The sequence below is a fragment of the Myiozetetes cayanensis genome, unplaced genomic scaffold (genome assembly GCF_022539395.1).
Source record: "Myiozetetes cayanensis isolate MyiCay16 unplaced genomic scaffold, myiCay2020 scf7, whole genome shotgun sequence".
Classification (NCBI taxonomy): Eukaryota; Metazoa; Chordata; class Aves; order Passeriformes; family Tyrannidae; genus Myiozetetes; species Myiozetetes cayanensis.
Window position 1 is genome coordinate 21275965 of NW_026087964.1, and position 23431 is coordinate 21299395.

The window sequence follows — 23431 nt, forward strand, 5'->3', positions numbered from 1 at the left end:
TTCCATTTTGTAAAATAAAGCAGATCAGCTCCAGCTGAGATCAGCTTCAGCTGCTTGTCTCTTGTCTGGTGCTTGGGTGTGGCTGGGGTTAGTCCCCAGGGCAAGACAGGTAGCCCCCCCCACCCAAGCTTGGCAGGGGAGAACTACAACTCAGTTGCAAGGACCTGTTGGTCTGGAACTACCTGACCCCACAAACTGTGACAGGGAGGTAACATGGTAATTTACAAAATCTACATACATAAATAGGTAAGAAATTATAACAGATCAGGAAAAACAACAAGAAATTGTATAATTTCAAATTATTTTTCTTAGGTATCCAAGTACTTAAGTGCTTTCCATTAAAATGTAGTAGTTGTAGAAATGCCTATATACTATTTTTTCCCATAATTGCCTATATAGGAGGTTGAATTTGTGGGTCTTAATTACCTTTCAAGTAAGGGAGAAATACACCTACATTTCCCACATCCTGCATGAATTTTTAAATTGCTGAATTATATCACAGTGGTGGTGGAGTTAAAGGCACTCACTCTTTTACTGGTGTAAGGCTTGATTTAGTTGATATACTTGGAGAAAAATTAGAAGAATATCTTTCTGAAACAAGCAGTTATTCTCAGTTTCTGAGAATGCACACCTGAACTTCTCAGCTCAGGAGGTACTGGTCATGTCCAGAAGCAGACAATAGTGTCTAGGAAATTAATACTAAACTTAAGATGTTTCTGGAACTGAATAGTATTAAGAATTGGTGATTGCAATTCCAATTAGATCAGTATAGGCAGCAAATAAGCACCTTCTATGGATTCAGTCCAATTTGCAGTATTCAGAGCAGGTTTAAACAAATGGGATAATAAATGAAAGAGAAACCAGTAATTACCGTCAAAAGGTTAAAGATACAGTACAATAATGCATTCCAAGCAGCTCATTAACACAAGAGGAAATGTGTGCATGACAAGCAGCTCAGGAAATGTTATGGCACCTCAAATTTTTTGAGGCATTTTACAGTTTCAAATACTTGGCAAATTTGTGAAATTGAAGATGAAAAAACAACCTTAACCAGGGAACTTCTTGTGCCACCTCATTATTAAAAAGTGCTTCAGACAAATAAGCACTGTAAATCTGTGTTCTGGATTTGGTAAGACTTTTCTTCAGAAAATTAAAGTTTACCCAAGAACTGCAAAGCAGCTTACCTGTCTATTTTTTCCTCTTTAAACCACATACTCACAGCTTGTTAGCTGACCTCCATTTTCAGAAGAGTAAAAATCCATTATATTTTAAATAAACATGGCTACCATACTGAAGGTATAAGAGATGGAATGACATATGCACCTCTGGTTAACACAAGGATCCAGTAAAGATTAGGCCAGTACTAAAGACTGAAACAATTTTTTTTTTCACACATTTAGATATTAGTTAAAATATACTTTTACCTCTCCTGACATATCAGGTGCCATAGGAATGACTGGCCACAAAGAAGAGTAGATTCCAAAAAACACCACCCAAAGTGCTATGCTTCCCCAGATAGCTATATGGCTGAACTGTTAAAACAAAAAAAAACAACCAAGAAACAAACGAAAGAAAGAACAATTATCACAGATACACTGTAACATAAAATACCATCTCTGCTTAGTATTTGCAATATGATTTTGATATATTGGATGAAATTTCCATGCCTTTTATTAATTTCATTCTACTACTTCAGTTAGCTATTTCTTAAACGAAAATGATACTATCAGCAGCAACATTACTGTATTTTAAGCCAATTTTAATTCAGTTACAATAAGTTCAGAGTATTTTGATTTTTCTAGTTTAAGAATTACATTAAACCTTATCCCAATGTCCTCATTTTCAATATGACGCATTATTTTTTGTATGTGGATATTCTGTCCTTCCATACAGGAACCACAGTTTAATTTGCTACTTTGGGAAGGGCTGACAAACTGCTAAAGGGCATAACGTAATCAATACAAAGAAAACAATACAATTATTCATCCATCATATTTTACAAAATATTTGAGAATATGGTAAAGACATTTGCTTACCAAAGTCCAATATGAAGTCTCTAATCCAGCTTTCAAACACACAGTCAGAACCACAAACTTAAAGAGAGAAAGACAGAGAGAATATTCTTAATTAACATGGGAATCTTAACATACAGAATTTGTTAGTTTGGTTAAACTTCCGGAAGAACAGAAGACAAAGTAAATCAGCACTAGAAGATTTAAAGATACACTCTAGTATCTATGTTCTGCATACAAATAACATCTTGAACAAGTCTGTTATGTAATTTTCATTATTCCCTCCCACCTCTACTCTTCTCTTTACTCTTTTTATGAAACAGTCTCTGAAAACATCACATTATTGTCCTGTAGGACATGCTCCATTTTAGTTTACAGAGGAGCAGTAGTAAATAGTTTATAACCCCATAGCAAGGACTAGCTGATCCAGGAAAATTGTTTATCTACTTTTTTTGAAATTCACTCCAACAGGTTTTCTGTTTAGCCAAGAAATAGTTACTACATTTTGTAATTCACTTGTGAATGTGTATCACAAGTTTGGCTTCATGTGCAGTCTGAAGAACATGCGGCTGAAAAACCAAGTCACAAAGGCTGAGCTTCAAACATAACAGCTTATAGTTTAAATTTGAGTTTGTTGGCTGGGTTGGCAGCACTGATGTCAGTGGATTTGTTTGTGGTTGAATTTCAAGCAGCCTCAGAAATTCGGAAGAAATGTACTTCAATCAGAAGCTGAAAATAACTACTTAAATATGTATGACAAACCTTTCACTATGTCTCGTGCACAAAAGGACACAAATTCTGCCAGAATACTCTGCCGTATAACTTTATACTTTTATTTCTGAAAATATTTCAACTACTGCTGTGTTATTAAGCACACACAAAAAAATCATAACACCACAATTCCATTATCTAAAACATGTGTGAAATCTAATTAGAAAAATATTAAGGACAAGTGTTATAATTGGCTTAGTCTATCCAGTTTTTGTGCTATATGTGGATGAGTGAAAAAAAAAAGAATTATGGAAAAAAAACCTCAAACAAACTCATCTGGTACACTTGCTTGCTACTTGAGTTAGCTGTAAGAAAAGAAAGCATGCTTTTTTAGGATGAGATCAAGAATTCCCATTGCATAGACAAAATGTATACACAAAACAAACAATGCAGGTTTCTATAAAAAGAAATACACACTGTGTGAATATATACCCTTTGACTGATCTCCGAAGGGATCTTAACTGATACCCCTAACAAAATCACTAACTATGCACAGCAACTCCCTCAAGAACATGGGTTTTATTGCTTCCTCTTCCCTTGATCCAAACTAACAATAGTTCACTGAATCCTACCCAGGAAACAAGAAATCAAACTGGTATTCTGTATAAAGACTGAGCTTTTTAAAAAAAGACCTCTCAAAAATGGTGGTACAAATATTTTCACAGCACTCACTCTTATTTGAAATTTATGTTTGATGAAATAATTCCAGGACATGATATGAATCAGTGCATATTCCTGACTTTCTTTCTGGATCAAAAGAAACTAAACTGTATTAATTTCTGAATCCCTTTCTTCCTGATTTTTTGCAAGAACAGGAATACATCAATTACAACTTCCATCTATCCCCAGATTTTTAATCTGAAGTGAAGAAAAGCAGTTTCCTTGGAAAATTCTTGGCCACTCTGTAGGTTAGTAGCAAGAAGTTAACCTCTCAAGAAGGTGAAGTTTCAGCTCTCCTAGTTGACAAACAGTTGCAGAAGGTGACAGATTAACTGCATTGTGACCTCTGTTTTAGTGATTATGGAATCAGCTTGACAAACAGTAAGCCATATTGAAAATATCAGAAATTAAGTAATTTCTGGAGGCACTGAAAAATGCTGCTGCAAATCTGAAATGGCAGTCTCCGGTGTTTGTGAATCAGCTGATGTCACAGATGATACTCACATGTGCTGCAGTACTTTAAGATTTTAAGACTTATCCATTAACTGATGGGTGACAACCTTCGCAGCAATAGGTTTTGGAACACTCAGTTCCATAGGACCTCAGTTAACTCTTAAGACAGCACACACAACTTGCATTTATCCTGGAGCCAAGCTTAGTTTTGGAAAAAAGCCCAAAGCAGAGTGCCTGGGTAAGATGTAGTTTTGAGATGGCTTCAGGAATGAACTATAGCTGTGACTGCAGCCATATGTTGACTAACTGGGTTTAACAAGTATACAGGGATAACTCTACAAAATGATGGCTAATACAAGGGATACTTGTAAAGCAAAGCAATCAAAGGAGATGCTCACAGAAACTTAGTTTAGGTGATAGGACAAGTGAAGCTATGTTACTCATGTATACATACATACAATTCACAAACTAAAATTCTAATGAACTGAGCAAAGTTGCAACTTCTAAGAATAGTAAACAATGAAACATTTGTAGATAGGGAAAGAACCTGGAGCAGTGAACTCTCCCCAAGAACTTGTTTCACTTAAAACAACAAGTGGTTCTGGTAGATACTTTTATCAAGTATTTATCAATGTCAAGAAAAGCAGTGACATTCAGATAAATGTGTCATAAACACTGCCTGGTGTTATGAGATCATAATACAAATAGACCTGTGCCAGTCGAACTACTCCTGTCAGGACTGAGCTATGACAATGACTGTGATCTTAACATCTTAATTTTATTGGGACTTGCACAGAAAACACCCAGGATATTCCATCTATCCCTAATGGAAACCAGTTCATCATATGATAAATAGCATGAGCATATGCAACTACTGCTGACCAAACAAGCTGTGCTTGCCTTTTGGAACAGGGAAAGGGAACTGTAGAGCGAATAAACTTATAAGAGAATTGTGTGAACAATTTTTGTATGTGCCTGAAAGAACCAGCTTAAAGGCCATGTACTGACTAGCAAAAGAAACATAGGAGATGTCAACAGTGGCCACATTCTCAAAGAACTACAATGTATCTAGAATACTTTTATTTCAGGTATGATGTTTCCCTATTCCCTAAGGAAATTGATTTTGATGTGAATTTATATATTACAACCAACTTATTTTGATGGAAGAATTAATTTCTTTTTTGTACGTGCCAACAGCAGGAACTTGAAAAATTAATTAAATCCTTAACACTGAAGAACAGAGAGTAAACCTAAGTCTAATTTTGCTCCTAAGAGAGATCTTGAAAAACCCTCATCTCTTGGGTAACACTTGTATCTAGTAAGTAAAACCCAGATATTTAACTTTATTAATTTATCCTGGGAGATAAAAGATTAAGAGAACCCCCCCCCCCAACAATAATGACTAGTATCTATGAGAGTAGCAGAAGATTACTGTCAGGTATGGGCCAGGTGTAATTCTGGCAGTTTGACTGCCTCTGAAAAGTGTCCCACAAGCCTTTGTTCCATGTGGCTCTATGCCTCTTTCAAGGCCCCATCCTAAATTAGGAGAGATGGAACAGAATTGTATCTTCACAAGTCCACAAATCAGTTTGATAACCAATAACCTGAGATTTCTTCAACACAGAAACTTACCTTACATTAGTAAGCATGCTAATTAGGGACTTATAATTCTCATTATTTAAAACAATAGACAGTTTCCAGTAAAGGACAGATGTATCTTCTGCATCTTTATCAAACTGCTTTGTTTTAAAACTGGTATTAGAATGCAAAATGCATTTCAAAGCTACTCAAAGTGCCATTCAAGAGCCATTTCTTATTCTTAAGGGACTTCTTAAGGCACTACACTGAATCAAGTCTTCTATGCAGATAATTATAATAATAATAAATCCACATCTTTTAAAGAGTTAAAACCAGCACCAATGTAGACTTACCGTGTACACAGTGTTCCCCAGGAGCAGGTAATCTGAAGTCTTACCATTGCCAAATACAGTGCCTGGAGAAGGAAAGTGATAAAAATAAAACCACTGAAACATCCACAACAGCACTATATATATTATTTTTGGTACAAAAGAAATGGTAACACTTTCTATAGCTGTAATAACAGCATATTTTACCTTAAATTGTGCTGAACACTAGAGATCTATGACTTGTATATCTTGCAGTGCTTTTCATATTCACATGACAATACATGGGGTGTAAGTTTTGTGTACTGTACAAGGGTTAGGTATCATGAAGCAAATTCTGACAAACAATTCTTATAAATCCATACTTATTCTCTGAGAACATTTTCTTGATAGAATCTATTATGACACATGCAGTTTGAAATTTTCATGTTACAGATAAGAAAGAGGTGGACAAGCAAGACTAAAGACTAAACTGGAAAATCTGATCAAGAGAATGGCTCCAGGAGATTTTAATCATCTTCAAGATTTGATTTTCAGCATTCTAATAAATACCTGCTCAAACATGCACTCCACTGCTTTACAATATATACCTAGCAGTAAAGAGCATAATGAGAACAAGACACAAGAACAGGCAGGCAGCTAAGTCTATGCCTTTTGCCAGAGTGCTGGGACTCAGCACTTCTATGCAGAAAGCTGAGCTATCCCTCATTCTTCCCATTCCTCCTTTCATGTTTCAGGATCTTCCTGCACCTCTTCTTTGCTACGAGAAGGTGGAGACTGAGACCTGTTCTCAGAAGTTCCTGTCTCTGGTTCTCATCAGCTCCTCCCTAGGAAACTAATAGCACTATTTCATTTTTCTCTTTACACACACAGACATCAGATTTAATTAACAGTAGCTTTCATTCTGCACTCGTATCCCTTTCATACAAAACTCTGTGCACCAGCTGGACCCGTGCCAGGTACTGATTATACCACCTCACCACATACGCAATTCCCCAGGTCCCAATTCTGCTCCCTTACTACCTTTCCTTTCTCTAGGAATGAAAGGGGAAGGCAGATGGTAATTTGTTCAGACTTGAAGAGGCCCCTTGCCAGCAGGTAAGTTCCAGCCCAGGGTTTGTGGGCTGAGAAGGTCTGTGCTACACTGCTCTGACAAGTGCTTCTGCAAGAATCTCAGCTTTGACATTCACACATGAACTCTATTCTGCATCACTATATATACTCATTAAACACTTCTCCATCCTGTAATGCACAAATCTCTTTCATGGATTGGCTACAGCTTTGAACAGGGATTTTGGTTTGGATTTGAGATTATGGTTTTAGAATATGCACTGACATTTTGGGGCCTCATTCCTTCTGGGCTGTCTAAACCTCACTGTGATTTGAGTGGCCTTTCAGACAAAACAAGCTACCCCATACCTCCCTTTACCCAGTAGGAGTCTTCTGAGTGTAAAATACTCTGCAAAAAGTTTTTCCCTTAGCCTTTTCAGGCCACAAAAAGCTGTGATGGTATCACTATCTAATCTCAACATTTCCAAAATGTCCATGAGAACATTTCTGCCCCCTATGCCATGGCAGACTGCATGGCTATATCACTGAAACCAAGCAGACTAACTTCAGAAAAGCTGCAAGGTACACACTAGTTTTTTTCTCCCCACAAATTGGAAGCAAAACAAAACTGCACCCCTGTGAGAGCTCCCCCAGACTGAAACACTCCCACACGCTGAAAGCAGTGCTTTCAAGTTTCTTTTAATTAACACCACTTCCCTCCCAACCACCGCATTTCCTTCGGCAGCTCAGGAGCCTATACAACAGCTGAAGATGGATAGGACTGAGCAGGCGAGGTGTCACCGTGCCTCTGCCACAGTACTACTCACAGAAATGTAAACTAGCAGGTTAATATGCCCTTGAAGTAACAGGAGAGAAAGTATACAAAGCACAACTAAAAGCTGACAAAATGTAAGAGACAATACAAGGGATTGTAGAGAGTTAGGATCTCATAGGTACTTAACATGGTAGCCTATATAAAAATTAGCCTGATTAAATAGCAATCTCTTTTTCTCAATCTTATTTCAGTTCACAGTAGTTAGTTAAATGTTAAATGTTAGATAGTTAGATAGTTAAATGTATATACACATAATATTACTTCTACTTATAAACAGACTTTAAATAAAGCATTTGAAATATGCATCTGGTCTAGTTCTAGAAATGGTATCTTGATATTTAATCACACTGAACTGTTAGCATTTATAAAGCTTCCCTTAGAAAAAAGATAATATGTAGATATTTTGTACTTTTCAACATTTATATTTTTATTTTTCATAATACTTACCATGCTGAAGGGCTTTTAGTGGAAACCAAAACAGAATGAATGAGTGGAAGAGGCCATTTAAACAATGAACCCAGAAAACCTAAGAAAGAGAAAACAGAAAATCCATGAGAACCATTTGCAATAAACTAGCTCTGTGAACCCTGACCTTTCTTTTTAGCTGTGTGTTAGAGTCACAAAATGTGTTTCTGTCAGGCCACCACTGTGAAGTAATATAACTGACAGGCACTTTTTGCCTCTTAGCTCTTCATGGGTCATTTGTTTATTTTTATGCTTTGAAAAAAGTGTGTATTATCTCCTCCTTTTAATTTCAAATCAGAAGGGAAATTAAAATATAAACATATGGGAATATCATCAGAAAAATGAAACGAAACCAGACAACTGGAACAATTGCTACATTCTATGTAGGGAATTAAAAAGGACTACAGTTTTTATAATTTGCATTTTGTGTAAGAATAAATTTAGACGGTGGAAAAATCAAAACCTCTTTTACATATGCCTACCTATATATCCCCACATACATAAGAATTAAAAAAGGACGAATAAAACTGTCTTCCTTAAACATCTCCTTACATGCTTCATTCTTGAAGAGAGTAATTTGATCATATTAAAATTCCTTTAATGTCCTGTTAAATAATCAAAATTTTACTTTCAAACTGATTTTCATTTGTAAAAGATGCCTTCTGCAAAGAGCTGTATTAAGGTTAAGGATAAACAGTCTATTGATGCTTTCCATAATATATTATATAGTGACATAAAATGACTTAATAAAAAATATATAAATCATTTCCTTCAGTATAGCAATCCTGTTTTTTCCACTAATAAGGCTTTTGACTAATACGGCTGTTATTGTAACTAGCTGATGTGTATTTTGAGTGTTAAGGTGTTCAAACCATTGAAATTAAGTAGCCTGTCTCACATTTTCCACAACCTCTCAAAGTCTTTTGTTAGATTATACAACTACACCAGGTTGCATGATCCAATTGACACTGCAATACTTTGCAAATTTAACTTGTGCTACTCATTAACCTTTGTCTCTCCTCCTTGCTATGTCATTACCAGAAGTTTTTATTTGACAGAAAGCACAGGTGGGTGCAAGAAAAATTAGTTCTACTTTTCCATTTTCCTGACCACTTCTTTTTGTCACATGCTAATCCTTTAACCTCTGTCATGACCTCATAACCTTTGATCCCTTTTACCATAACAAATATCTGCATCAACATTCAAGGCAGTAAAATCTTTAACACCAACTATTCAACTTATATAGGTGGGAATTTTGTAGCCGGCAAGTTTGTAGACGTTTACTCAAAGCAAGTGTTGTATGGGAACAGCCACAGAATTTCCAATGAAGTCAACACTACATCTGTGTAATAACAGAAATATTAAAGACTTATTTTAAAACAGAAAAATCCAACAGTTCTAACTCATGACTAACACTATTTATTAAAACTATCACAACACAAAAGTGTCTGTATTAACGGGACCACAAAAAGTGTCATATTTGTAAAGCATTCATAGTGATGCAAGTGACTATGTTCCCTAGTCTCCCTACAGCTTTCAAGTTTGTTTTTGTAGGTGAAGGAATGAAGTGAGGAAGAAGGAGAGTGAACAAAGACAGTTTACACAAATAATTCTATGTATATTGGGATAACTCCAGTTATACAGCACAAGTGGCAAAGATGTAAGAGCTAAGCAAGCTAAGCATGCTGTATCAGCTCTGCACAGCTACTACAGACCAGCACATCTAGACATTGTTAATTCAATGACATATTGAAAATGTCCCCAAGTTCAACATAAAATGACACTACTTGATATGCTATAACTGTATTTACTAAAAATAAAATCAGAAGGAGCTCTTACAAACATCAAATATGAAAACACAGATTCAGGAGCAAGTTTAATTTCATTTATAAGAGATTATTCATGGACAATGCTGTAGAAATTTTGTGTATTTTATGCATTAAAGAGTCCTCCATTCTTTTACTGCTTCTTGTGCTAGTCTCTCTAAGATGAATGTCACCCATTTCCCACCAAAAATAGCCTGATTCCTTTTGATCCACCCTGACACGTTCTTGACTCCAAGTATTATTTTCCCAAAACTCAAAATTAAACCATAAAATCACAACTCCAAATTGACAAAGAATAGTACCATGTCCCTCCCTCTACAAATCTAATGACAGTTCTTATTGTCCTCAGCAACACTTCTCCACAGGCTTCAGTAATCCATTTCCATATAACAGTACAAATACATACAGCCAAGCGACAGTGAGGTCTAATCACTTCTGCCTATAGAAGACAGCTTTATTACCAGCAGAGAAAAACATATCAGGGCTGAAAAAAGTAAAGTGCTTGTTTTCCATTTCCATACTTGCTAAAAATGATTTGCACCATTCACAGACAAGTGGACATGTGGAAATAGTAGTATTAAAAATCCCCTCCATTTTTAATTATGAGCAGCATAGAACAAAAAGGATAAATATATTGAATTCCTATGATTTTTTGCTTTATCATAATTTGATTTTTTAAAAAAATCTACCTTAGTATTAAAGTCCAGTGCATTTTGGGAAGTCTTGTATAACTCTGGATATTTCAGCATATTTTCCTTTCGGCAGGATCTCTCAAATATTCCAAGAGTTAGTGGAGGCATTGCTGTAAACATCTAGTAGATGGATTAAAAAAAATAAAATTGCAAAACTTTAGAGGCAAGGAGTTTGCTTAAAGATTGCTTAGTGAAGAAACTTTCATGGTTAAAAATAACAAAACCCACGCAAATCATCTTACCACATTGTAAAGACCTATACACCATCTTTCGAAAAGAATTTGTCCAGAAAAGCCATTGACAAATGCAAACCAGATCTGCAAAAGATCAGAATCATGTATTAACTCAAATGTCTTGCAAGGCATGACAAATAGATTTGTCCTCAGCTTTACAAAAATGGGTACCTTTAGAACACATTTACAACACAGTTGAAAATGTTTTGGTTTAAATCCATATGAAAAAAATCAGTAATAAAACCAACTTGCAATCAAGACCAGATAATAGGCAATCTAGTCAGATATGTGACTAATTCCATGTAAATACAAAAAAAAGGAGGTTCATTCAGAAGAAATGTCAGGTTCTTAAGCTCACTTAACTCTTAATGAAATTAAAATTCTGAGAAAAATGAGGTTGTGGAGGGGGAAGCCTACAGATTAGTGATCATCTTCTCTTTTTTAACGTAAAATTCCTAAGTAATAGAAGTCATAGAGCAAGCTGCTGTTTGGAACCGACAACTATACCAATATTCCTTAGTCATGGGAGGATGAGACTTTACCAGAGCACTAAATCAAACACAATTATTTAGTTTAACAAGCACTAAATCAACTACAGGGTACTTTTGAGAGACAATTGGGTATCCATTTATTGCATAATTTTTATCACTTTTTGCTAAAAAGTTGAAAGTAAGTAAATTTAATTTGAAAGGCATGATAATATATTTTCTAATGCTTTTCAGCATAGCACGTAGAATATCTGCTTTCTCCTACTTCTTCATGCCTGTACTAGTTCAATGACAATGGACTAGTACATTCATCAGCGTGCCTGATGAACCTTTATTAACAAGTTACACTGAAACTATATTGTCTAGGAAAAACATAAATTCTCAGGTGACAAAAGTTAAAATCATCTAAACAGCACTCTACTCAATTTAGGACTCACATTTTTCAAAGGAATTTTTAGATGCTGCTTTCATACAGTTCACATTTCATTTTACTTCATTATGGAAGCATGAGTTGCTGCAATCAATATGTATGTTCATCAGTATGTACCTAGGCTGGCTCCAGGTGACTGGATTTTATGACCAAACTCAGAATTTTTTTTTTTTTTAATCATGTGATGGAATGTCTGAACATGCTTGTGACTACTTCGAGATGGAAAACCCCCTAAAATCAACAACTATTAACACTAAAAATAGGAGGTAAAATCCAGCCAAAATTGCTATTTGTTCAACCGCTAAGTGACAGAATAAATAGATTTTTTTTTTGGTGATCAATTATTGGAACAAGATTGAACGCAAAGTCATGAATTTTAGAGGCTGCAATACCGACGCAGAGAACACCCTGAATTTTCTGTCTTATAATGCTATATTTCTTTACTTTGGTTGATTTACAGTAACAAGCACTATTTTCTAACCTTTCAGATTATACACTGAAAATACAATGGAATTACTTCATTTCAGTTGAATCAGATTTTTATCAGCTCTTGTGTATTTTGATTTTTGACCTGAAAAACAGGAGTTGTGATTTAATTGTGATGAATTTAGCAGACATTTGTTGGCAGCAGTTTCTCAGTAGTTGAGTATAAGGGGGCGAGTGAATAATCAGTTGTTTATTACAGACACTCATCAGCACAATTTTTCAGATACTTTTTTTCTCTTTTTTTGTATGAAATACTGTAGTAAATTTCAGAATTCTTAACTTGAAAGGGTTAGGGTGGTGGAAACTGACAGCTTTAATAGAGAATAAATGACTTGGTAGCTGGGCATAAATTTGCATACATCTCATTGCTGGTAATTTCAGACAGAGTTTAACAAAAGTATTACTCTCTAGGAAGAAGATAAAAGATCACAAGTAGACATATACTTGATGCTTCATAACTAAGGAGTATATGGAAAGAACATTAACTTTCTATTGTGATTTAACTAGTGGGCAAAATTTTATAAAACTAATTTTAAATTAAAGGCCTAAATACATATAACTGAATCTATTCCACATGGTGACTGATCTTACACAGGTAACTGATGCTAAGCAACACCTGAAAATGTTTTGAAGTGACTTTTAAAGAAATGCAAGTATTTAAGATAAAATTTTAATTTACAAGAAAATGTCATATATGAAGTCGCTACCAAGCCTCTTTGGAAATACTATACATCATTTTATTCCTTAAAACCCATGGTGCTTTCAGCTTATTTTGTACAGAATTTAAGTGAAAATTTTCAAGGTATCTAAACTGAAAATAGTTTTACTGTAGAGTAGTTATGAAATCCTTAAAGGCATAACATTAGTTTTCTGAAATTTTAGCATTTACTTTCTTCCAAGGAAAGCATGCAAGTTATAGGCATTTTAGTTCAGTTTAGAGTAATAAGGGATTGGAATGTATCTTGGTCAGAGGTCTAGATGCAAACCAATCAGTTATGAAATTTGGTAGCACCTCTAGGTTCTGAAGCTGTTATTGCCTCTATCAAAATAAGTCACTGAAAAATAAATCTTTTAATATGGCTAAGACTAGTGCCCTCTAGTAGAAACATTACAATTTAGTGGAATACCAGATATACCAGTTTAAGAGATGAAACATGTTTAATATCTAAGCAGAAACCTTAATTTTCTATTTACAAGGTAGTATCTGAGTCTTCACATTAAGAACACCTATGGGTCAAAAAAAATTACAAGATCTAGTGGGGGGAAAAAAGACAAAGGATAAATACATCCTTATCTCAAACTGTAAGAAGAAGAATATAAGCCACCTATTCGCCCTAACTGCTGAACCCTGGAAAGTAGAAAATTACATTCTTAACCATATATAAAAAACTAAGATGGGGCTTACTACGGAGCTTATTATTTGTGAGAATGACAAGAAACACTTGTCTCACAGTGGGCAATTTATTCATGGACAAGCGTGTGGTATCCTAATTATGAAAGACAATAAGGGCAGCTGTACCTGTAAAATAAGTTTTCAGGATGTTGTACATGATAATGTAAGACCAGACTCAAACACTTCTCTCTTAAGGTATAGGTCCTGTGCTAATAACCTAAATTACTAACCTAGCACCCCTATACAGAAGGACAGGCGATTGGTGTTCTTAGAAAGTATTTTAGACCACATAAATGAACAGGTAGTGAAAATTCAGACCATTCTATAGTTCAACGGCTAAAAATTTCCATCGAAAAGGAAAGATTTAGGTTCCCAGCTGACCTAAAATGAGATGGGCCTCAAGGTAAATCCTTGTATTTCTAAGTTTTCAAACCATATGATGCAAAAATGTGGGCAAGAGCACAATCACTTTCTGCTGTCTGTGTTTCAAACTGAACTTGGTGCAATTTGTATACATCAAGTAAGCGGTGGCTATCGAACAACAGCACCTGAACTCTGCAGCTCAGGAGCACTGTGAGTATACACAGAAAGCCTCACTGTATTTGGGGTTATGCATGATTAGGGTCTCAGTACGATCACAGGCATTCATCTGATATGCCAGGCAGAGGAAATCAGGAACCAAATGGTAAATTCCAGATATGCACATGAGCAGCAGAAAGTGAATAAACTCAGCAGTGGGATTAAAAGTGCTTGGGAGAAAAGAAATAAACCCCTCCCATCAACCAAAGTTTGTGGAACAAAAAAAGCCCTTACAGATCTAATTACCTAGTATAATTGATTTGTTTACATATTATCACTTAAATTGCTACTAGCAGCCACTTTAAAGATCTGTGACTGAACTTTAAATCTGAACTCCACACATCTCTTTCTTCTGTTTGTCTTGGTCTTTTACTCTTTTATTTGAATGTTCCCCTACATGGAACATGAATGACTTATGTAGATCTTCAAAATTATTATTGTTTTTAAATATGTAGCCCTTTTTTATTCAATATGAACCAGTTAGTTTATGTTATTACTAGTCATTACTAATTAGCAGAATGAAAAGTAGGAATAGGAAAATTTTGTCCTGCTGATGCTAAAGGGTGATTTGCATAAATTCTCAAATGAGTAGTTTAAAAGAGGTATGCAGTAATGGTAATTATAAAACCAAAACCAACCTACAAAGAAGTTTTTAATCACTAGATCAATCTTGAACCCAATCATCATTATAAGGTAATGACAATCCCTTCAAAATAAGTATGAGACTCTGCACAGGCTTATCCTAGGTGAGTGTGATGCTCTGTACAGGCTTATTAATGCACATTAGTGGCCTTTTAGAAATTCAGAGTTTTCACTTGTAATTTATACTGATACTTGAGAATATAGCCTCCAAAGTCATTGGGACTAGTCCATACAAAAGATGAGGCCCATATTTAAATGGCTATTGCATCAAGACACAGAGTAAAAGAAAATCATTATACCCCACTTTTAGTTTGTTATGTAGAGGAGTTTAAATGTCAATAAGCACTAATCACTGTGTCTGGGTATTACTATAGAAATTTACCGTTTTCTGAACAAAGAAACCAATGACATTAATTTCATATCAGCTCATGAATGCCTAGAATAAAGGCTGTATTTTAGATTAAATGGAATATTTTACATTACTAGCTTGATTAGTACTGAGAAAACATTTAAAAATATAATATGCATCCATTAAATAAAGGTAGGTATTTTTAGTTATTGTCAGCTAATAAAAGGAACCTTGTTTAAAGCAACTATCAGACATGCCTTTCACAGTACTATTTTCTAAACTCCAAGACAGAGGAGGCGTGGCCACAAAAGCCTCACAGACGTTTTCCTGATGTAGCATTTCTGCATATTAAGCAGCAGCTTACAAATACTCATTGAGCTCTCTGCTCCCACGCCTGATCTGTACAAAAAAACTGAAAAGAGCGCCTCAAGACTGGCAGTTGTCCTTTCTGGAAACATTCAATGATGAATTTCTGCCCATTCACTCACAGTATTGACATGAGCTATTAACATCTCTGAAAGTTTTCTGAGCTGACAAACGTTGGGTATACAGGAATTCAAGCAGAAGTCATCTTGTCTTCCAGAGAAGGTGTACATGGCAAATGCCTGCATGCTTTATATATAAAAGGGTCATAACCCATATCAAAATTATCGCTTTGCCCTTCCATCCTCTCATGAGGCAGAGACTACCTGTTCCAGCCTTTTGTATTTTTGGACTATGATCTCTGTACCTTGCATTTAACTTTCTTTCTCAAAGAATAAAAACGATGGGATACTTATATCTGATTTAAGTTATAAATTTACAATGTGTTTGCAGGTGACAACGACAGAAAACTAAGAAAAATAACTTAGTGCATTCTGAAGACTGCTTTGTATTTTTCTATAAGCACAAAATATACATTAATACTTTTTTTTTCCAAATATTTCTAGAGCTACTGGTAATCAGTACTTCTGGAAGTCTGATCATGTAAGTAGATATTCATCTTTTGAAATACAGGATCTAAAGTCTGCTATCACTTCTAAAGCAAAAAAGAATATTTAGTGAATTTGCTTTTTTTATAGCTTCTAAACAGATACAAACTTGCTGCCACTTAGATTGAAATCTATTTGCATCAATAACACAATAAGGACAAAAAAGAGGAAAAACTCAGAATATGTAAAAGTATGGTAAGAAAAATGTACTCTTTTGGCTACAACACTTCTACATAAAAAGACAACTGAAGTATTTACAGGTATTACAACAGTGTAAGGTCACATACATAAGTATCAAAATTGGAAATATTAATATAACATTTGCATCAGATCTAACAAAAATAAGGCATTTTCTTTCAGTAAAACTGGACACTTACTCCTGCAAGTTTAGGATACTAATTTGAAAATATATTAAAAAAACTATTAAAGTTTTACAAATATCTGTTAACCCTGTTAATATAAAAATACACAAGACTAACCTATAAAACTTATTTTGTGATCAAGCTTTGCAAAAAAATTAATTTTTCCCCCCATTTTAACCTAAAGTATCATTGGATATGTAAAGTTTGAATCAATTATAAACACAATTGCTCGATACATATTCGGTTGTAAGAAAGCAAGCAGCTGTTGAAAGAAAATTAAGGAGGGGAAGGAGGAAATTTAAAAATAACTATAAAAATCCATTCAAAATTTTAAGGTTGCCACATGGTCATGAAGATAATGAAAACTATAGCTATACATGCTGTTTTAACCACACCTACTAGTAAACATACACTTATTACAACACAGTCCTCTCATGCTACTTTATTATTCACAAGATTCCAGCCTCCTTAAAATCTCAGGTGAAAAAGTATAGGTCAGCTACTTTCAGGAGAACATCCCTGTTCACGAACTAGAGCCTAAGGAGGCACAGTTACCCCATGAGCAAGTGAAAGGTTCGTAATAGCGTAACTAAACATCTATGAACAAACCCTGGGCACTGTTCTGAACAGCAATAGCCCTAAGTTTTAACAGTGACCTTAACAAGGGCTTCTGATTGTGAACTGGACAGTTATTGACACCAGCTCAGGGAGCTTAAGCACATACATATCTTGATATATTTAAGATGACTTGTAAGTGTATTCCCTAATTATGCTAATCATTTTACAGGTACAGAATTTTAATAAACTAGCAATACTATGTAACAAAAACATTCAGTACTAATATTTATTATGCATTTTAAAAACAATTGGGGTTTTCAAAGTAAAATAAATCATTAATATTAATATTAATCAGTTTATTAAAAAGAAAGATTCAGTACTAGTAGTTTATTGACAGTTAAAATGCTTCCTGAAAATCATTTACAATAATCAAAATCTCAAAATATTAAAGTTCTTACTTTCAAAAAGTAACATTTAAGGTACTGTAAAATTACCTCGATAATATAAAGGACAATATTTTTGTAGAAACAATACAAGATGCATTTAGCTACTCTGTTATAATTCCAGGCTCCATGAACCAACAGCAAGTTCTTCAAATACTTGAACTGCAAAAAACCAGAAGAATGAACATGCAATCAAAACATGCATACATCAATATTAATCTGATATTAAAATACTTTATTGTAGTACTTTGCAATGTAATGACTTACCTGAGCAATTGAGTAGTCTGAAGAATTAGCAGCCTGTAGACCTTCATTCCCACTAATACCAACACCAACATGTGCTGTTTGTATCATACTAACATCATTTGCTCCATCACCAATCGCTAGAGTTACTACCTTAACTTGTTTTTTAACCATTTCTACAACTTCAGATTTTTGAAGTGGTGATACCCTAAGGGGTAACGCAAAGAAACAGGTTTAATACAGGATTTGCAAATGAATGCACTTTCACAACATACTTTATATTCAGTGAAAAGGTAATAAAAATAGGCCAATTAACATCCTGGTCAGAGACCTGGTCTTGTTATTGCCCTTCAGGCTATATGCTAAAAGCACATTCCCAGCAAAATTCACAGAAAACTTGGATTTGTTGAAGCAAGATGTTAACAGTACTGAAGATACAAGAGTCAAACAGCAATGGGTCCCTAAAACACAGCAGTGGAAGGAACTCCAGATGCTGCCATTACCAGTATTAACTTACAACAATTACAGATTTTGAACTCATTTTATTATTATGCTTTTCATTTTCCTCTCTGTTTAAATACAGATTTTATACAGAAACAACAAGATATTTAAGAGACAGATGTCAAAGCAAAGAGTCAGAGTGGACTGTCACTATCTTAACACAGCCTACACTGATAAATTAGAGGGAGTAACTGAACTTTGAATCTCGATCCTCTACTTAATTTATCTGCTGGTAATTTCTCCCATGTTCTTTTCAGGATTGTTCTAATTATCTGTCATTGTGAGAATGCCTGTCCACAGTTGGGACAAATTATTCCAAGGACAACAGCTCCATTGATGAAACTGTATCAGTTCTGTTCACATCTACCATTGTATGTGTCACATGTGTATCTTCCCTTTTGTATTGTATAAGTTCTACTTTTAAAGTTCATACTCTCGTATGAATTCAGTCCTTGCAGTATTTGAGACATCATAACTGAAAATAATATACAGAAATTATGTGCTAGTATTTCTGCTATATTTCACAGGGTGGGGAAGGCAACAAGTAAACCTTAAGCAGTGTGGCAATCCACTATCATGCATCCTGGCTCTAGAGTTAAGGATAAAACCCTACCCCTCTTGTTTCATGGTACAAACAGAAATAAGATGAAATGCAAAAAGGTCCATGAGTCTGTCTCCCAAACCACTACTGTTCATTGCTGCCTACAAAGAGAGTAATTTGGGTACCAAAGCATGACTCCTGTGTAGAGAGGGCTATATACTAATACTGAAAACTGGGGTAAAATCATGTATTTATAATTAATTTTCTACAAGTCCTCTACATGCTCACTTAAGGCAATAAGCCTCATGGGACCATAAGCTTCTGGAACTTGGCAGTTCAAGTTGTGAAAGATTTCTCCAGCATTTACAAAATTTCAGTATTAATGCTTATACATAGGAATACTCATAACCTGAACTTAACTCTTCCAGATCAAAAAATGAAATAAACCCACAGAAATATAAAAGAAATTAAGAATATAAGTTTAGGGCAACAAATTTACAAAGGAAAAAAATCACAAAACAGCAATTACTTCTAAATAATTGCTGCTCACTGAGACACTGCCAGGCAACATGGCCTATGGAGTTCATGAGTACAGTTCTCACCTGAACCAAGACTGGTGTATGGCACTCACAAGCTCAGTTACAAAAAGAAATGTTACCACCAGACAATAAAAATTCTGCTGTTTTGTGGCATCTGTGCAATGCTGAGATTGCTCCTGCAAGCTGTGGGTCCCAAAGGCTGCATTCACGTAAGCATGTAAATACTGGACGGACTCATCATACTTGAGAAAAATTATACTGTTACATTATTAATGAGATTCCTGATGGGCAAGTTGTTTTCTAGTTTAAGGAATTATAGTTCAAACAATTCTATCAAATCCAGTAAGTGTAAGTGGCAAAAAATACTGCCCTATTTATACTGATTGATTTTTAAGATAACAAAACCAATGCTAATGAGTGCAATAATAAAAACAAGCCACCTTGTGGAAGCAATTTTTCTTCGACTATATGCATTAGTCAGATTATTTTTCAATACATGGCATAATAAAATGTTCCTGCCTATCCAGTGATGTCTGGCATTACAGCTAAGGCTGAATGATTTGCCTGTCTTGACACTGGACAGACTGACATTACAGGTTACAATGCATTGCTCTCAATTTGGACCAAAATTTTGATCCTTGACTCAATTTAAGAGGAAATGGTTTCTTTTTCCATTGGTTGCAAAAAATTCCTCATCACACTTCTTCCTATTCCCCTTAAAGAAACCCCCAGAAACAGAACAAAACTGCCATCTCTTTTCAAATAAACAAGAAAGAGATATTCAATTCTCCACATTCGATGCTAAGTTTTTACAGTTAAAGAACACTGAAGCACCAATTATGTTCTTTCCATTAAGCACGAAGATACTAAAAACAATGCTTGGCCATCACTTTATCCAGCTATCTGTAGTAAACTGTATCACAGCTACCAAAAGCACAAACAAGCTGAAACTAATGGCCATACCAGCTACCTTCCATTCTGTATAAATATAAATGAAATTAGAAAATGATTAGAAAAAAATTTAAAGAAACAGAGATAACATAACTAAATCATGACAGGCAAGCTATAAACACTAAAAATGGAAACAAAATTTTTTCCTAAAATTGACAGCTGAAGCTTGTGACCAATTGCACTGTGTTCATTGAAAAAGTAAATGCAGCAGAGTGAGAAAAAGTTCAGAAAAAAACCCAAATCTTTGATATCACACTGCTGTTATCCATAGATCCAGAGATACAAAGATTTGTGAAAAGCTAACCAATAAGGGTAAAAGTAGAAACTATTTGAAAAATTTTGATGAATGTGTCCTTTAGAAATGCAAATGTCACCAAACCAGCATTAATTTCCAATGAAAGGAATGCCCTTTCCCACTAATATGAAGGTTATTTGTTAGTCATCTGAGGTTAAACACTATTATTCTGAAACACAGCTTAGAACCGTAGGAGAAAACCAAGGTTTTCTAGACATGCTTTTTATGTTCTGATACACACATTTATTCATGTAACATTTATGAGGAATTAAATTTGGTCTAAATCAATAAATTATAGTAACAATCTTACATGTCTTACTTGTTAAAAGATACAACATTTCTGAAACACTGACTAAAAAGCTGAAAGAGGACTCCATGTTGAGGAAGTCAAAAAATGTATTAAAGAGAACTGTTTCAAAACATCATATTTTAAACAGAAATTGTTAAAAAAAAGAAAACAATTGAAAGCTCATGATCTGTCTTCCTGTGTATATTTCATCCAGAGATGTGCCACTTTTGAAATTAAAGCATATTACTTTTCTATAAATTCATTAATATTACTTTTTTTTTTTTGTAGAATGAGATCTTATGTATGCATCATAATCACACAATTTCACTATGTATGATACTTTCAATGGTACCATTTCATGACCTCAGTTCACATCATCAAGGTACTCTTTTTACTATGGAACAGACTGATAATTAATTCAGTTTCAGTGTCACAGAAGAAATACAAAGGAATAGTATAAGGTCCATAGCTCACTTGGAAAAGAAAAAAAACAAGAATCTGTTTTCCATTTTTCTCTAGCAAATGTCAGTATTTTTCATTTTACATACCCTATAAAGTTCTAGGAAGTAAAAAAACTATCTTTCAAGAACTAGATTAAACCTCAACATTAGACAGATTACTGAGTTTCCAGTATAGGGGTACAGTAAGTGGTTGCCTCTCTTTCTTAACCCACTGTGCTTAACACTGAGACTGTGTTATAAAGAGAAATTGAATACATGGTACCTAGGCTTGTCTTTGCTCATATATGATACTCTAACTAGTACTGGGTTCCAGGAAGATTCTTGTAGCTCTATCTGATTTTCCTCTCTGTTTGCCAGAGGACAGCTTCTCACAGTTCACACTTGGGTGTTGAGATCCCTCAGCAATCCTACTCTGTGCCAGTTAAGTAAAATTCTTAGGTTTTAAGTGCAATGAATCAGACAAAAACGTTGCATAAATTTAATTGTCTGACTTTCCAAAGGCAAAAAAAAAAACAAAAAAAAAGCATCCTTCAAATTAAAGGTAGCTGTGTAATTACAATACTCAGTGGCCAGCACAACACAAGCTATCAGACTTCTGAAAAAGCTACTTGGGATGACTATAGCCTCATGGAAAATCTGGGATGAAAGCTTCTGGTCAGGAGCCCTTCTGAAAAATTCTCTGGTTTGAGTACTTGAAAAAAAATTTTCTATGATCTTTTGCCACATGTTGTACTTGAACACTGCTGTTGAGAATTGTATCAAGAATTGCTACAGCCAATTTCTACTGAAGATTCCTGACCTGAGTACTTCTTTTTCATCTTTTTAACTTTATAGGAACAGTGACTTATTTCCCTTTCAGACAATGTTATAGGGGCAATCGGAAGATGGCACTCTCATTGCCTCGAGTTCATGGTAAAACCAGTAAAAAATATTTTTCGTTCATTTTGCTCACTCTTAGCTGGACTTTTTTTTCTGCAGAATAATCCATATAACGTTCTTCTTACACATATTATTCTGAAAATAATATAGACTTGGAATTAAGTTAGTCAAAGTCTTTTAGCCAAACATCTGCTTGGAATTGCATACAACTTTTTTTGAAAAGAAATGTCAACTGAATATTTGTCAGCCTCATCCGTGTTACCAATGGATCTTACCAATGGAAGATCCATAAGTAATAAATGACTTCTTAATAACTGAATACAGTCTGAAAATTTAAAGGAAAGTGATGTAATATGTAATTCTAGAACCAAGGAGAGGTTAAGATATTTACTGCCTTTATATGGAGGAAGAAAAGGCCAACATTTTTGTTTAGTCAGGATGATATATATAGTTTTGATTTACCTTACTTAAAAATTGCCAGTTTTTAACTTTTTATTTTCAAGCTGCAAGGAAATGAAGTTTTGTCAGAAAAGATAAAGCATTTAACAGAATAAATATTTTGACAGAATTTTGACTTTTGAGAAGCATGTGATATTAAAAAAGTACAAATTAAAACAGTGAGTGTTACAAGCAAGTATTTTAATTTTAAACCTGTAGCCAATTTTTAAACAACCACAAAATATGTCAGAGCATATATTTAAATATTTATTGAAACCAACTGACCTAAGTATATTATAAAAGTGTTAAGTGTAGAAATGGCAGAGAGAATGCTACCAGACCAGAAACTTTCATTTTGCACTTAGTTGTTTCATTACAAAAATGCAAACACTAAAAGACAGCTTTACCTACAGAATATCCTTCAAAGATTATACTGTTAAAGAGAAAAAGCAATATTATCTCTTCAAATGGCATAAAATGTATTTTGAAATCAAAGAAAGAGAAGAAAAAGAAATATGATTTTGAAAGAGCAGTTATATATGCATCTCCTGCTTGTTATTATGCTGAGCAATACTCAACCTGGTAGAACAAGCACAAAGCTCTAATTTTCCTGTCAGAAAGACTACTGCCATTAGGAAAATGTTTATACACAGTATAAACTGTGTATCAGTATAAGATCTCAGTTTAAAAGA

At 34.5% G+C, this 23431-nt stretch overlaps 1 protein-coding gene across 3 annotated transcripts in view; it reads right to left on the reverse strand.

Moving 5' to 3' along the window:
• ATP8A1 (ATPase phospholipid transporting 8A1) overlaps positions 1–23431 on the reverse strand; it is a 118300-nt gene that overhangs the window by 23213 nt on the left and 71656 nt on the right. For all 3 annotated transcript variants that reach the window (XM_050337781.1, XM_050337783.1, XM_050337782.1), the window contains 8 exons: positions 17870–18053; positions 17654–17764; positions 10911–10985; positions 10666–10788; positions 8133–8211; positions 5828–5889; positions 2037–2093; positions 1425–1532 (listed from right to left, as the gene is read on the reverse strand). In XM_050337781.1, coding sequence (XP_050193738.1) covers positions 1425–1532; positions 2037–2093; positions 5828–5889; positions 8133–8211; positions 10666–10788; positions 10911–10985; positions 17654–17764; positions 17870–18053 — 799 coding nt within the window. The remainder of the gene's footprint in view (positions 1–1424; positions 1533–2036; positions 2094–5827; positions 5890–8132; positions 8212–10665; positions 10789–10910; positions 10986–17653; positions 17765–17869; positions 18054–23431) is intronic.